The following is a 15,943-nucleotide window of genomic DNA, read 5'->3' on the forward strand; positions in this document are numbered from 1 at the left end:
GTCTAATGAAAAGGATTTTCAAAAAAATTTTAAAAATAACTATTATTGAAAAGCAAATGGTATAATCTAGAATTCTTTGAGATTAATTCCGGAGTTTATTCAAAACAAAAAGTATTAAAGAAGGGTGTTACATTGTAGATATTATAATAAAGAATTGAAGTAGTTGCAAAGGGGTGGAAAGATGTGAATATAGCTCGGTAAAAAGGGACAAAATAGGGTACGTATTATTCTTCTATGGGCAAATGGGGTCACGGGAAGTTTTTATTCGTCAGAAGCAGTAACATCATCACGGGGATGAAAAAAATGCCTTTGAATTTTCATGGGTCAATTTTATTGTTGTAAACACCCAACCAGAAACAGAGGTTTTGAATGAAGCAGTCATTGTATTTGGTGGGGAGAGAGAAAAAACACCCTTCACAAACCGTCAAATTTGTATGTTGACTTCTGTAATTTTCCCAATGTCAATGCACATTAGCTTATTGTAACACAAATTAAAATGATCCTTTCATTTGTAGACAAACATTATTATCTGTAAAAAATGTTGAATTAAAAATTTTCATTCAAATTTTATTTTATTACATTGAGATTTTTGATAAATAAATTTTTAAAAGTGTGATAAAAAAATTTTTATATTTTATTTTTATATAATTTAAAAATTTTAACGGAATAAATTTTTTTAAAAACAAAAATATCTGATACAAAATTTCTAAAACCTATTTGAATATATACCCTTATCTGAAATTAAAACATTCTCGTCTTTATGTGTTGTTGTCTATACTATGTGATTTTTACCTTTTGCACATAATCGTTTGAATTCATGCTAAAGATGTAAATATATATAATTATGTTAAGTATACATTAAAATTAGTTACTAATATAAAATATATATTAAAATATAAAATATATATTACAAATGAGTTAATTAATAGATATAGTTATACACAAAATATGATGACTAATTTTGATAACTAATTTTAACATGCAACTAATATTTTTGAAACACATATAATTAGGCAATTAAAATGTTAATGTTCATTTACAATATGATTAATATTTTAGAATAAAAAATATGGAGATATTATAGTTTAGAAAAGACACAAAACTTATGTCTTTATCATATTTTTACTATCTTCCAATATTTTAATAGATAAAAATATTTATTGGCAAAAAGGAGATCTTTATGTAATTTAAATATCAATTATTTGTTTAAAATAAATTTATATTTCCATTATAAAATAATTACAAAGACCTAGATGTGGAGGTAGAATAATTATGTACTCGTGTATGTGACATATACACAAAAAGATAAATTTGGAAGAAATAATAAAAATTAGTTAATAATGCTAACACCAATTTTAGATATGTAATTTTTAACCTTAGATGTACAGTTTTTAAAATTGATTCTATTATTTATTTTTGACCAACAAATAGAATAATATGAAAAAGATAAATTTTGATTAATTATATATACAAATTTTTGTTAATTAATTATTTTTTAAGCACCATGTTTCAGAAAGAAAAAGAAAAAAAATGCACCGTAGAATAGAAAGCCGATTAGCGCGCGGTACAAAGTGAAAGAAAACGAGAGATTCTCCCGTCCGTGACCCACTCTTCTCAGAACAGAAAAACAAAAGAAGTTAAAAATAAATTAACTCAAAATTATATTAAATTAACATTAATATATATAGAGTAATAGAGACATCCCCCTTTTCCGTTGTTATTTTGTACGATTCTATATGCGTCAATCTTCCTAAGTTGTGGCATATAACTTAATTTATTCATTTAATTTTAGCATCTACCATATGCTTAAACCAACTGGTAGGTCACTATTCACCACCACCACCACTACCATACCCACTGAGTCCAACTACGTGTTACTCCGAGTCACACTCACTCACTCACTACTCTTAATAAATGGTAATACAATTAATTAATTAAGTGTTTATTATAAGGTTGATGGATGTTAGAATGATTTTATCCAAATAATTGGATTTTCATTTTCAATTATTTTGATGATCGACGTGGAAACCCAATCAAGATATGAAAAAGCTTCAAACCCTTTAAAATACGCAACTCCCACCACGCACCACCATGACCACACTATATATATACACAACACAACACAAAGACACACCTCATTCATCACTTCTCACTTACTCACCATTCAAACATGGCTTCTTCCCCTTCTTGTTCTAATTATTGTTACAACGGTAACAAGAGTTTGTTAGCATCGGTTATCGTGTCAGTTATTGTGGTAACAATAACGATAAGTAGTGGGGGCGTGGCAATTGCGGAAGGAGGGAGGGTGCCGTTTGCATGTGACCCGAAAAACGGTTTAACGAGGACGTTGAGATTCTGTTGGACGCACGTGCCAATCCACGTGAGGGTGCAGGACCTCATAGGGAGGCTCACATTGGCGGAGAAGATAAGGCTGGTGGTTAATAACGCCATAGCGGTTCCAAGGCTTGGGATTCAGGGCTATGAGTGGTGGTCGGAGGCCTTGCACGGTGTTTCTAATGTGGGCCCAGGGACAAAGTTCGGTGGGCCCTTCCCTGGTGCCACTAGCTTCCCTCAGGTCATCACAACCGCTGCTTCTTTCAACCAATCGCTATGGCTTGAAATCGGACGGGTAAGATTTCTTCATCGTTCTCCATCTGTAGCCGTTTCATTACTCCATGCATCATTTTCTCAACAGTTAAACAACACAACTCACTAATTGGATGCAATACTTTATCCATATTCATAAAATATTGATGCATAATAAAGCTTCTTTTATTTATTTATTTTATATTTAGACAAATTTATTAATTATCTTTTTTTCATTAAAAATAATTAAAATGTTGATTCTTAACATTTTTATATTATCATTTTATTCTCACTTTTACGCACTTTTATGTGTGTGCGTGACTCTTGTTTATAACTAGCAATGATGGTGCTCCTTTGAGTTTTGAATGCGTGGAAGCAGTTGCCTTTGTGTTGATAGTTAAATAATATGATTAAATAATAATTTAATTAAATTTATTAAATTATTTAATAATTTTTTATTAATAACTTTACGTATAGATAATAATTGTATATGAATTTTTATCTTAATATGATATTGTAAGAAAATGAATCATTTTTTTTTTCTGAAAAAAATAGAAAGTTCACGTGTAAAATTAAAGAATTGAGTAATAATAATAAAACAGTATGTAATACTATAGAACCAATATAATTTTATTATTTTTTGTTCATATTTAATTAAAAATATTAGTTAAAAATATAGTGCTGAATTGCCAGATTAAAAGTATTAAACTATGAATTATGTCAGGAATTAAATTTTTATATAATAGACTTTTTTTATATATCTCTTAATATATATGTCAGGAATAAGCAATAAGTTGTCATTATTCAAATGTAAGAAACTAATCTTGACATATAAATATATATAATATATCCTTTTCATCCTTTAAGCTCTTAATTCTTATTTTTTATTTAAAAAAAAAAAGGAAAGGAGTGGCGAAGTATACACTCAACTTTTCCTTTCATCCATCAGTTAGGCTGTTCATTCATTGATTGGTTCTCCTTTTCGGCCAATTATGATTAAATTAATCATTTTTCCATACAAGCATCTAAACTCTAAAGTATATATATGATAACATAACATATTATTGGCTTCGAATACAGACAGTAGCCAAATGGGTCAATTGCTTTTGTGGAAGTATAAGGTACACTTAACATATTTCTCTTCCATAAGTTACCCTTGGATACAAGAAATTAATTATTTTGGGACCACTGCCTTTAGATATATAAATTAACAAATGATACTTATTGTCCATAATCATTACTTTTAGTGTATAGTTTATACAAAATTATTTCATTATTTATAAAATCATAGGGCATAATTATTTTCATGAATTTTAAAAAATGTTCCTTAATCTTTAAAATAAGCTGTAGTTTTCACTCTGTACCAATCTAATCAAGTTACAAGTCCTCAATAAAATTGAGAAGGTATCTATCTATAAATAGGGCTCAAGTGCTTTCTTAGCTTTTTCAATTATAATTACCAAAACATAGATATATGACGACGACAAAATAAAATTGCTTTCATAAATCATATACAAACTATTTATAACTACCCGTTATATGTTTTTGCTGTCCAATCATATGTGTGAGCCAAAAGACCATTCATTTTCATTTGCTGATTCTAACCCCTTTTTTTAGTTTATTAGAAAATAAAAATTCTCATCAGATAGAATAAGACAAATGTATATATAAAAAAAATTAAAATAAAAAGGGTTAAAATATATTTGTTATTTAATCAAATTATGGTGTTACTCGGCTACTCGCAGCTCCTACATGGAAACAAATTAACAGTGTCCCATGTGCTTTGCATGCATTTGAAGATGACATAAAATCTGACAAGTCGTGTCACTTTATAATAATTTATATAGTTTAATTTTGATACATTAATATTATAAAATATTTTACACAATTATATTATTATATTTGTTTTTTTTATTACATTATTCATGTAGTTAATATCAAAATTAAGTATTTTTATTAATATCACAATATAATTTAAATACACGTATAAATTTATACGGGTAATATATTAAAATTAAATTTTAATTTATATTTAGTTTATATGCTAAAGAAAACGGGAGTTGATGTTGAAAATTCATCAACCCAATTTGTCACCAACCAGTTTCTATAAAAGAAGTCCCATTACGCCATGATTTCATTAAACAAACGAAAGCAACATGTTTATGATGGTTAATTAATTAAATGGACTTTTGTATGGTTATCCTTTGTTATTATTATTATTTATCTTCCCTTAGCTTGGTTAAGTTTAATTTATATAATATATAGTACCCTTTGACGTATCTAATTAATTTAACAAGTTAAACATGTACGTGTATGTTGAGATTGGATAATAATCAATAATTAATAAAGATTTCGGTGACAATTAATAGAGACCCGTCTAATTCCTTGATGAAGCATGCAATACACAAAAAAGTCTCCTCATCAAGGATTATTATAGTATCATTTTTGCATGTTGTTGGATGTTGCTTAGTGAAACATAAAATCCAACCATCTTTTGATTTTTTCTTAATCTTGTGTAATTAATTATTGTTTGGTGAAAACTGACCAAACACAAGGTGTTTGATGTTGTCCATCAACACCGCCTCTACATGCAAGTGGCAAAACCTTGAGTGCACCTTTTCGTTACGGCTTTTTCTTTTATTAAATAAAGGTGAAAACTCAGGCAAAGTCGATTTCACGTGAAGTTGATATCTGAGAGTTATTAAATAATTTGATTGATTTGACTAAATTTTCATCTAACGACTCTTAGGTATCAATTTCACCTTAGTTTTCATCTTAAATAAAACATATTTTTAATTACAACGTGAAAGAATGTAAAAGAGAATCTTATATTATATATTATCAGCGAAATGTTTGATACAAAAAATAACCAAAATTTGTCTTATTTATTATTTATTAATTATTATAACAATTAATAAATACTAATTTTTTTTCTCTAACATTATTGTTGCCATTTAATCATATCCGAGAGACTTGTAAGAAAAAAAAATTATTTATGTATCTTTATTTACTAATTTAAAATTATCACAAGATATTTAGATGTATATTATTTTTACAATAATAATAATTTAAGTAAATTAATTTTATTAATAAAAAAATATAGAATAATATATAAAATTAGATTAAGTTTATTTTTAGGCCGCTTTTTTTCAATATATATGATGCTCCCAAAGGTAATATTCAGTTGCTTTAATTTTTAATAATTTTCTGTAACACTGATGAGCCAGAATTAATTACCTAATCACATTGAAGGGAAGTCCTTGTCTAGGTACAATATAATCTTGAAATTATTAAAGAAAAGGAAACTCGATATTCATTTGGTGGCATTATAGCATGACCATGTGACGTTTAGATTCCAAAATTGTCAAAGATAGAGTTTCTTGCTTGTTTCTTATTACCAAATGGTATTTCTTTAATATTCTCTTTGATGCTTTAGCCAAATTGTTATTGAGACAAGACACAAGAAACATTAAAAAATTAATTAAAGAAATATTGTACTATTCAATTGAAAGAATATGTGAATTATATTTAATTTGATTGCTATGCTCATCAGGTGGTGTCTGATGAAGCAAGGGCAATGTACAATGGTGGAGCTGCAGGGTTGACATTTTGGAGTCCCAATGTGAACATTTTTCGCGATCCTCGTTGGGGTCGTGGCCAGGAGACTCCTGGCGAAGACCCCACCTTGGCCGCGAAATATGCTGCAAGCTATGTGCAAGGACTCCAAGGCAACGGCGCGGGTGACCGGCTCAAGGTGGCTGCTTGTTGTAAACACTACACTGCCTATGATCTTGATAATTGGAACGGCATAGACAGATTTCATTTCAATGCCAAGGTAAGTTTCAATAAATATAATTAATTTGTATAATCAATTACACTTATTTCTTAAAAAAATAATTTAGGAGATATTATAGTATTATTCTATTTGTAAAAAGAAAAAGAAAATGCACTTTTATTGTTTGTTTTCATTTTCAGTTATTTTTGTTTTTTGAATTTTGTGAAAGGAAAAAGTAAAACCCAAAACATAAAACACTGAAAATAAAAATAGAAAAATAAAAATACAAACCAAACACACTCTAACCTTTTTGAAAGAGAAAAATTTAAGGGTCAGCAAATTTTATTATTTTCTGTTAATACATTTAGTTATTAATCTAATACTTTTAGTCTAGTGGTCTAGTAACAAGTTTTTAGCGACACTTTTAAATATTATAAACTAACTGCTACAAAAAATAATAAATTCTATTAGTTCTTTAACATTTTTCTTTTTTAAATTTTGAAATATATGCATATATAAATATAAATACAGACATGACAAATTAAGCATACTATGTATGATATCATCACATCATTTTTGGCAGAAAAATTAATATAATTTACCGATTTTTTAAAAATTCTCCATATATATACATATATAAATATCAAGCATATATAAGGGTATAGCTGAATTTTCAAACTAATATTTAAATTTTTTTAGTTTAGATATATAATAAAAAATAATTAGGAATTTTAACTCATTCTTTTAATTATCCTCTTAATTTTTAAATAAATAAAGTTTTGTATTTTTTATATTTTTGTTATTTTTTTAAAATAACACAGATATATATTTAAATTCTTATTTATTTAAATATTAAAAAAATAATTAAAAGATGAATTAGGTCTGTTAATCATATAAATTAACATATATATAATATTATCTTATGCTTGAATTCGGAACCACCCAATTATGTGATGAGCTAAATTCTTCAAGTGGTTGCTCTATATGGGCGTTGATCGCACTTTTCATTATATGTCTCCATGCCTCTGCCTTTATTCGCTTCTTACGTTGGAGGGAATATAAAGTCACACACCCTTTATCTAATATCCTTATCTAATATCCATATTCAGCTTGCAAAGCTATGAGACTAGAACCATATGGTGCTTGTATCATTCTTATTTCTTGGGATGTAACAAGTACTATTTTCATTAAAGTGATGCAAGTGGTTGATAATGACATTTGTCCACTTGCAATTAGTTTGGGTTAATTGACAGCGATGCAATTCAAACTACCAAATCATCAAAATATTTCAATAGAAAACGTAATTTGTTTAATATAGAACTTGTTTGTCGAGATAATATATCATACTTACTAATAAATAGATAAAATAAATAGATGTTCACTCAAAACTAACTAAATATGGATTGATGTAGGTTAGCAAGCAAGACTTGGCGGACACGTATGACGTACCATTCAAAGCTTGTGTGTTGGAAGGGAAGGTGGCTAGTGTCATGTGTTCCTACAATCAGGTCAATGGCAAGCCCACTTGTGCCGACCCCGAACTCCTTCGCAGCACCATCCGCGGCCAATGGGGTCTCAATGGCTACATAGTGTCGGATTGTGACTCGGTCGGAGTATACTATGATAGCCAACACTACACAAGGACGCCGGAAGAGGCGGCGGCGGATGCCATCAAAGCAGGCTTGGACTTGGACTGCGGCCCATTCTTGGCCATCCACACGGATGCGGCCATTAGACAAGGGCTCATTTCGGAGAACGATCTTAATCTTGCTTTGGCTAACCTTATTACGGTCCAAATGAGATTGGGCATGTTTGATGGTGAACCTTCGGCCCAACAGTATGGGAATTTGGGCCCGAGAGATGTGTGTACCCCAGCCCACCAAGAACTGGCCCTTGAGGCAGCTAGACAAGGCATCGTGTTGCTTGAAAACAAAGGGAACGCGTTGCCTTTATCCCCTACGCGGGCTCCGACCGTATCTGTCATTGGGCCCAATTCAGATGTTACTGTTACAATGATAGGAAACTATGCTGGTACGTCTTCACCAATTTACCAATCATTAATTAGCTTAGCATAGTTAAAGTTTATTTTCAAATTGATCTGGGAAATTCAATTTAAAAATATAAAATATTTTTTGTTAAATTGTAACAATATCTTGATATCTAATAATATTAAATCACAAACTAAATTTTTAAAATATTTTTAATGTCTTTTTTAGTTAAGTAAATCATGCAAGATAATTTTTTTAATAATAAATAATAATACATACAATTTTTAAACCCATTTCAAAAAATAGGCCAAGAATTATATTAGACACTATGATTTGTGATGATATTTAGGTGTATCTAAATATTTTTTAAAAAATATTTTTTTATTTGTATTAAGACACAGTTGGACAAAAAATAATACATATTAGACGATTGTCGAATGAGTATCATGTTTAAAATGTATTCAAAATACAAACACGACAACTCAACAAAATATTCGTGTTTTAAAATACTTGTTAATACAACTCTTGTTTTTATTACTAACTTAATTTTGAATTAGGTCTAACTTTCTTTAACTAACAAAAATTCTGGTTATTGATGATCTGTATTTTGATTTTGGGTAGGTGTTGCATGTGGCTACACATCACCATTACAAGGGATTTCAAGATATGTTAAGACCGTACATCAAGCAGGGTGCAGGGATGTTGCATGTGGAGGCAACCAACTATTTGGAGCCGCAGAGATCGCATCCAGGCGAACAGATGCAACAATACTTGTCATGGGCCTGGATCAGTCCATAGAGGCTGAGACTAGGGACAGGGTTGGGCTTCTCTTACCAGGCCTCCAACAGGAACTTGTGTCCAGAGTTGCCAGGGCCGCCAGGGGCCCAGTTGTCTTGGTTATCATGTCTGGTGGCCCGGTTGATGTCTCATTCGCCAAAAATGATCCCAAGATCACTGCAATTTTGTGGGCAGGTTATCCTGGCCAAGCTGGAGGAACTGCCATTGCTGATGTCATCTTTGGCAGAACCAATCCAGGTACCTTAAAAATATATGCTTTTTGGTCAACAAAAATAATTTTGATTTATCATGTCCAAAAGTGAATAATTTTTTTATATACATAGTAGTGACAATCCAAATCTTGTCATATTTGATTTCATTTTTCTTTTTTCTTTTGGTATAAGATGGGGCCTAAAGGCCCATATTTCATTTTTCTAGTAAAAATAAAAAAGACTAAAAAGTTGCTTGGTTTTTTCTTTAATTTTTGGCAGGTGGAAGGCTTCCAATGACATGGTACCCAGAAAGCTATCTATCGAAAGTGCCAATGACAATAATGGACATGCGTCCAAACCCATCAACAGGGTACCCAGGAAGAACCTACAGATTCTACAAGGGCCCAGTTGTGTACCCATTTGGGCATGGACTCAGCTACAGTAGATTCTCCCAAACCCTAGTACTTGCACCCAAACAAGTCTCAGTGTCCTTCTCAACTCCCCTCAAAGCCCAAACAAACTCAACTTGGGCCTCATCTTCAATCAAAGTGAGCCATGCAAATTGTGATGCCCTACATATGGGCTTCCATGTTGATGTCAAGAATGAAGGGTCAATGGATGGGACACACACCCTTTTGATTTTCTCTAAGCCACCAATTAAAGGGAATAATAATTGGTCAGAGAATAAGAAATTGGTGAGTTTTCATAAAGTGCTTGTTCCTGTTGGATCAAAGCAAAGGGTTAGTGTTGGTGTTCATGTTTGCAAGCATTTGTCTGTTGTTGATGAATTTGGGGTCCGAAGGATCCCAATGGGTGACCATGAATTACATATCGGTGATCTCAAGCATTCTATTTCGGTCCAAACTCAAGACTAAATCAATAGTTAGAACGGATTTACAACATTGAACCGGGTTAATCAGACTCCTAATAATAGGATCTAAAAGCCGACGGTTCAATGGGATAAAAAGAAAAACAGAGGAAGCAAATGATTTAAAATGTCAAACAAATTTGACACATAGAACCATAATTTTCTTTTTCAAAATTTTACAAAATAGAAATGATTGGAAAGTGTATTGATTGTGTGTTTGCAAATGCAAATGTAAAATAAGGAAATAGGGTTGGTTCGTCTCATTTGTAAGTGTCCATTATTATTCTTGATGCAAATGTAAAATAGGGCAAGTATAGGTGACATACATTTGTAAAATCAATCATCATATATATGGTTGCAAATGTACTATTATTGGAACTTTCTTAGTATGTTGAAAAGAGGTTTTGTGAACAAAGTATCCTTTGTCAATTGTCATGTTTCTAAATGTCATTTCAAGATTGAATGTCTTGCTTACTCAAAGTGAACAATCTATGGCAAGTTGTGTTTACTTTTGTTGCTTCTTTGCTCCCTTATTACTGGACAAGTTTTGCTCATTCATGCAACAACAAGCCTCACACAAATAATGACTGAATTTCAAATTCCTATATATATATTTTAATTTCAAAGAAAGAGAGCCTTAACCATGTTGGATCCTGAGGACAATAATGTAATTTACAACCTTTGTTTTTTTCTTTGGGGTCATGAATGATGAATCTCTTAAAGGTTAACTTGGGCTCACTTTTTCTTCTAGGTATGTTAGCTAGATTAATGGTTTTTGAATTAAATACAATAATTAACCAAAAACAGAAAATATTAATTAAGCACTGTAAGGTCTAAGCTAACCCTATGCGGGCTTAACATGTTAAGGCCTATTCCATCATTCAATTTCCATGAACTACAAATTTTCTCCCTCAATTTTTTTTTTTTTTCTGATCAATTTTTTTTTAGCATTGTTTTTATTTTGAGCTATCCATTCTTTCCGGAGAAAGGAGAAAAACTATAGGGAGTGGGTGGTGCCATTTATTATACATTGTTGCCAAAAGATAAACTTTATCGAAAGTAAACAGATCTTATTCCGTTAATTAATTGTATAATGAAGGACTAATTTACTCCATTACACACACACAAAAAAGAACAATCAAAATTTATAGATGATCATCCACCAGTGAAGTAGTGCTGTGGTGTAAGGGTGGCAATAAATAGAGTAAGATAGGATAGAATTTAGATCCAATCTTAATCTCATCTACGGGTTGAGATTTTTATATAAACTTAACTCTATTTTACTCGTGGATTGAGAATATCACTACCCTAACTCTATCCGTTCTTAACTCGTGGGTATCCGACCCTATCCGCGGATTACAAAAAAGATACAATATTATTATATAATTTGATGATAATTTAAAATAGAATTGGCTTTTATATATAAAAAAAAGAATTAAATTATCATTTAATAATTTTTTTTAATGCTTATGGATCTTTTGCATTTAGTGAGAGGTCTTTGGTTCAACATCCACTTAAAATATATTTTTATATAAATATATAACATATATACATATATAGAGTGCGGATTGATCGGATAGAGTTGAGGTTCAATCCGTATCCTACCCGATCCGCACAAAAACTCTACCCGCACCCTACCTTACCCGCTGCGGATCGAATGGGATCGGATTGAGTACCCGTGAATAGGATATATATTGCCATTCCTAGTGTGGTGTCATTTGCATATATAGTTGGTACTCACATGCAAATATGTTATGTAATATCATGAATTCTCCAAAGAGCCAAAGTTAAATAATTGCAAATTATTTAAGAACATAAATACAATAAGATAAGACAACAATTAGATCAATCTTCCTACTAATCCATCCTTTATTTATTTATTTTATTGAGTCAAAATTTAATTTGATATTTTATAATCACAAATATAATTAATTAACTTTATTAATTAAAAATAATTAACCAAACAAGTTAGAATTATGCAAAATAACAATATTAATAAAATATTAAGCCAAATTTAAAAAAATGCTGCACAATCAAGATAGTAAGATATACACTTCAAGAATCATGTTCATGAGTAATTAGATAATTGCTGTACTTTACAATCAAGCTACATAAAGAATATTAAAGTGTGCAACGACTAATAGATAAAAAAGAAATAGTATTCTGACATTGAAGAGGAGATATTAATCTTTATAAAAGAAGGATCGAACCAAGGAAGTACTTCGAAAAAAATCTGATCTGACATACATTGCTGTTATTCTTTATTTATTGTGTTCTTATTTTTATTTAGTCTAAACTCAAGCTTACTTCAGAAATTTAAAAAGTTAATAAAGTAGTGCACACAAAAATTATTTTAATTTTTTTATTTGAGTGTTTTAAATTTGAAAAGTGTGCTAGTTTAAAATGGATTTAGTTTCCCTTAACTAAAAGGTTGAGTTAGTACCTACATGTGTTACTAAGTTTGGGATAGTTTAGATAAGGATAAAGTATTAAATTGGTTCTTTACATTTGGATGTAATAATCTTATTTTGGTCCTTAAAATTTAAAGTTCTAATTGAATAAAAAAAATTTTATTTAGCTTTAATTTAGTCCTAACATGAGGTCAAAGTTAAATAATTAACGAAATGTCCTATATAACAGCAGTACAAAAACAAAGTGGATAATCTGGAGAGCAAGTACAAACTCCAAAGGTACAAAATCAACTATGAATGCATCAATATATTTATTTATCATTCTCCTTAGTTCCATAGAAAATATTTTATTTAAATTGTAATAAAAATAATAAATAAATGTATTGATATTTGATGCATCTACAGTTGATTTTGTACCTCTAGAGCTTGTACACTTGTTCTCCAAATTATTGATCTTGTTCTTATACTACTATCATGTAGGACATTCCATTAATTATTTAATTTTGATCTCATGATGGGACTACATTAAAACTAAATAATTTTTTTTATTCAAATAGGATATTTTAAACTTTAAGAACTAAAACAAGATTATATCCAAACATAAGAGATCAATTAGTACTTTACCCTTTAGATAAAGTTATAAAAATGTGAGTTTTTTAGAATTAGTATTCGTAATTCAAATTAATTATAGTAAAAATTTTATTATTATTATAATAAAAATTAGATATAAATTGACATTATATTTTGTGACAAACCAAAAATATATCGTAATTTCATTTTTGTTCTTTCTTTATTCTCTGCAATTTCAATTATATTTTATTTTACACTACAGAATGAAATAAAATTAAAAATAATCTCTTAAATTTAATATTTTACACAATTTATTTTATTAAATTATAAAAATAATTTTTTGATTTAACCCCTCTCAACTCACTTGAACCTTCGTATTTATTTTGTTTATCTCTGCTTCAACGCTCAATAATAAATACCATGTGGTCCTTGTGACGAAACTAACTCTATAATCCCCAAAATATAGAATTTAAAAAAAATAATAATTGAATATTACAAGTAGGAGAGGCACATGTATGTTGTCCAAGATATAGATATATATTATAAATTTACAATAATAATAATATAATTTGCAGAATATCCTTTTATTCCCCTCTCAACTAAATATCTTCTTAAATTCGTTAATCAGCAGCTAGCATATCTTCTGTATTCATAAAAATATTCTTTGTTATTTTATAACAATAGCAATAATACTTTTCAAAAATTTTGAAAAAAAATTACCCTTTTAAATTATAAAATAATTATTTAGTTAATATCAAATTTGTTATTATATATATTTTTCATAAATAAAAATATGAATTTAATTTGTGTCTATTACTACGCTAGTAATTTCTAATACAATTTCTACCTCTTGGTGGATTTTTATGCTTTTCTTAAATCCAGTAAACTATAGAGGAGGAAAACGAAAAAGATCGAGGGACTTATACTAATTAATTGACAAATTAATTTTATGGCATCACAAAACACGTGCAATATGGGGCCATTAATATAAATAATTATTAATCAACTTAGGTCAGTTTAATAATTAATTTACTAATTTATTTATATAAATATTTAGAGTTTAAATTTTATTTTATACATCTAATAATTTATTGGTCAAAAATAAATTTTTAAATAAAATTTAAATTCGTGAGAAATTAATCTTTAATATGTCGTACTGAAAAATAACAGCGTAGTTAAAAAAATAAAGAACAATTAACAATTTAGCATATCCACTTATTCTACATAGCTATGATGCACGGATATTAATACGGACATGGAACACGACACGACACGGAAATACCGACACGCGAATTTTAAAATCTTATAAGATACGAGGACATGCATACATATAAAATATAAAATATAAAATATTTTTTTAGATAAATTGTAATGATATTTTGATATTTTATTAATATTAAAATATAAATTAATTTTTTATTTATTTTTATTGTCTTATTTTAATTATATCAAGTATTTAAAATATCTTTTTTTAATAAATAATAATATATACTATATCTAAATTTATTTCAAGAATATATGTTAAGAATAAGACTAGACACGCTGACACATGATGGTATTTAGATGTGTCCAAGTGTGTTCGGAGAAGAATTTTTTATTTTTATTAAGTCACGGTTGGACACAGCAGACACGCGTGTCGGACGAGTGTCGGTGAGTGTCGTATTCGAAATATGTCCAACACGCGAATACGACAACTCAGCGAAATGTCTGTGCTTCATAGCTACGTAAAAATATCGAATGTACACAATTAAGTGTGAGATATCATGTCTGTTCTTTTTTGTCGGAATAAAAACTCTTTTGAGTTAGTTTTAACAAAAAATATATTCTTTTAAATTATTTTTGTTTAAAAGATTTAAAAAAAATTAATGTTTAGATGTCTTATATAAAAATATTTTTTTATCACTAATTCAGTTTTGTTATACATTAAAATTTTTTTGCAACCAAATTCAACAAAGTTGGTTTAAATTTAACAAAAATCAGTTTCATTAGTAAGAGCGTGTATACACGCTCCAACTCTCAATACTATCGCGCGCTTTTTCTTCTTCTTTGCGTTCTTTCTTCTTCTTCGTATTCCTTCTTCTTCTCTGCATGCAGTTATTGTATTTTCCTTTTCTTGTTCTCTTTATTTTTCTGGTGATTTTTTGCAGCATTATGTATGTCTTCTTTTTCTTTATTTAATTTTTTTCTTCTCTTTTTTCTTGTTTTTATTTTGGTTAAGAGGGTAAAGCAAGAAGAATTATGAGACAGAAGAAGAAGAAGAAGAAGAAGATGATGATGATGATAATAACGAAAAAAAAGAGAATATGGAGTTTTGAATTATGCAAAATTTATTAGAAAATAACACTGAAATTTTTTAACAGTAACATTAAAACTTCTTAATTTTGACATTGAAGTTTAACAAAAAAATACAGCTTCTTTAATGCTACAGTTTTTTTTTTTGAATTATGTAGAATTTATTAGAAAATAACACTGAAATTTTTTAACAGTAACACTAAAACTTCTTAATTTTGACATTGAAGTTTAACAAAAAAATACAGCTTCTTTAATGCTGCAGTTTTTTTTTTTGAATTATGTAGAATTTATTAAAAAATAACACTAAAATTTTTTAACAGTAACACTAAAACTTCAAGTATTATATGAAGTTCGCCGCACTCCCAACAAACTTCACTTTGAATTCGCCCAAGTATAAAAATCGGAGGGGAGACCACTTCATTTTTCATATTTCAAATTTATTTTCACCTTTTCCCTCTCTTCAC

The 15,943-nt window shown here is 29.0% G+C and overlaps 1 protein-coding gene across 1 annotated transcript; it reads left to right on the top strand.

The window, feature by feature from the left end:
- The first annotated feature begins 2,155 nt into the window (after positions 1 to 2,155).
- LOC130975997 (beta-D-xylosidase 1) lies at positions 2,156 to 10,621 on the top strand. The gene is made up of 5 exons (XM_057900720.1): positions 2,156 to 2,629; positions 6,140 to 6,421; positions 7,774 to 8,392; positions 8,971 to 9,384; positions 9,618 to 10,621. Exons 1-5 carry the CDS (start codon positions 2,171 to 2,173, stop codon positions 10,211 to 10,213), a joined length of 2,370 nt encoding a protein of 789 aa, XP_057756703.1. The 5' UTR covers positions 2,156 to 2,170; the 3' UTR covers positions 10,214 to 10,621.
- The last annotated feature ends 5,322 nt before the right edge of the window (positions 10,622 to 15,943 follow it).

Source organism: Arachis stenosperma, chromosome 4 (genome assembly GCF_014773155.1).
Source record: "Arachis stenosperma cultivar V10309 chromosome 4, arast.V10309.gnm1.PFL2, whole genome shotgun sequence".
NCBI lineage: Eukaryota > Viridiplantae > Streptophyta > Magnoliopsida > Fabales > Fabaceae > Arachis > Arachis stenosperma.

What these genes read in the sequence shown, in the direction of transcription:
- LOC130975997 (XM_057900720.1), top strand. Translation starts at nt 2,171, where the DNA reads ATGGCTTCTTCCCCTTCTTGTTCTAATTATTGTTACAACGGTAACAAG. An exon ending in TATGGCTTGAAATCGGACGG is followed by an intron (nt 2,630 to 6,139) that starts GTAAGATTTCTT and finishes TATGCTCATCAG; the next exon opens with GTGGTGTCTGATGAAGCAAG. An exon ending in CTTTGGCAGAACCAATCCAG is followed by an intron (nt 9,385 to 9,617) that starts GTACCTTAAAAA and finishes AATTTTTGGCAG; the next exon opens with GTGGAAGGCTTCCAATGACA.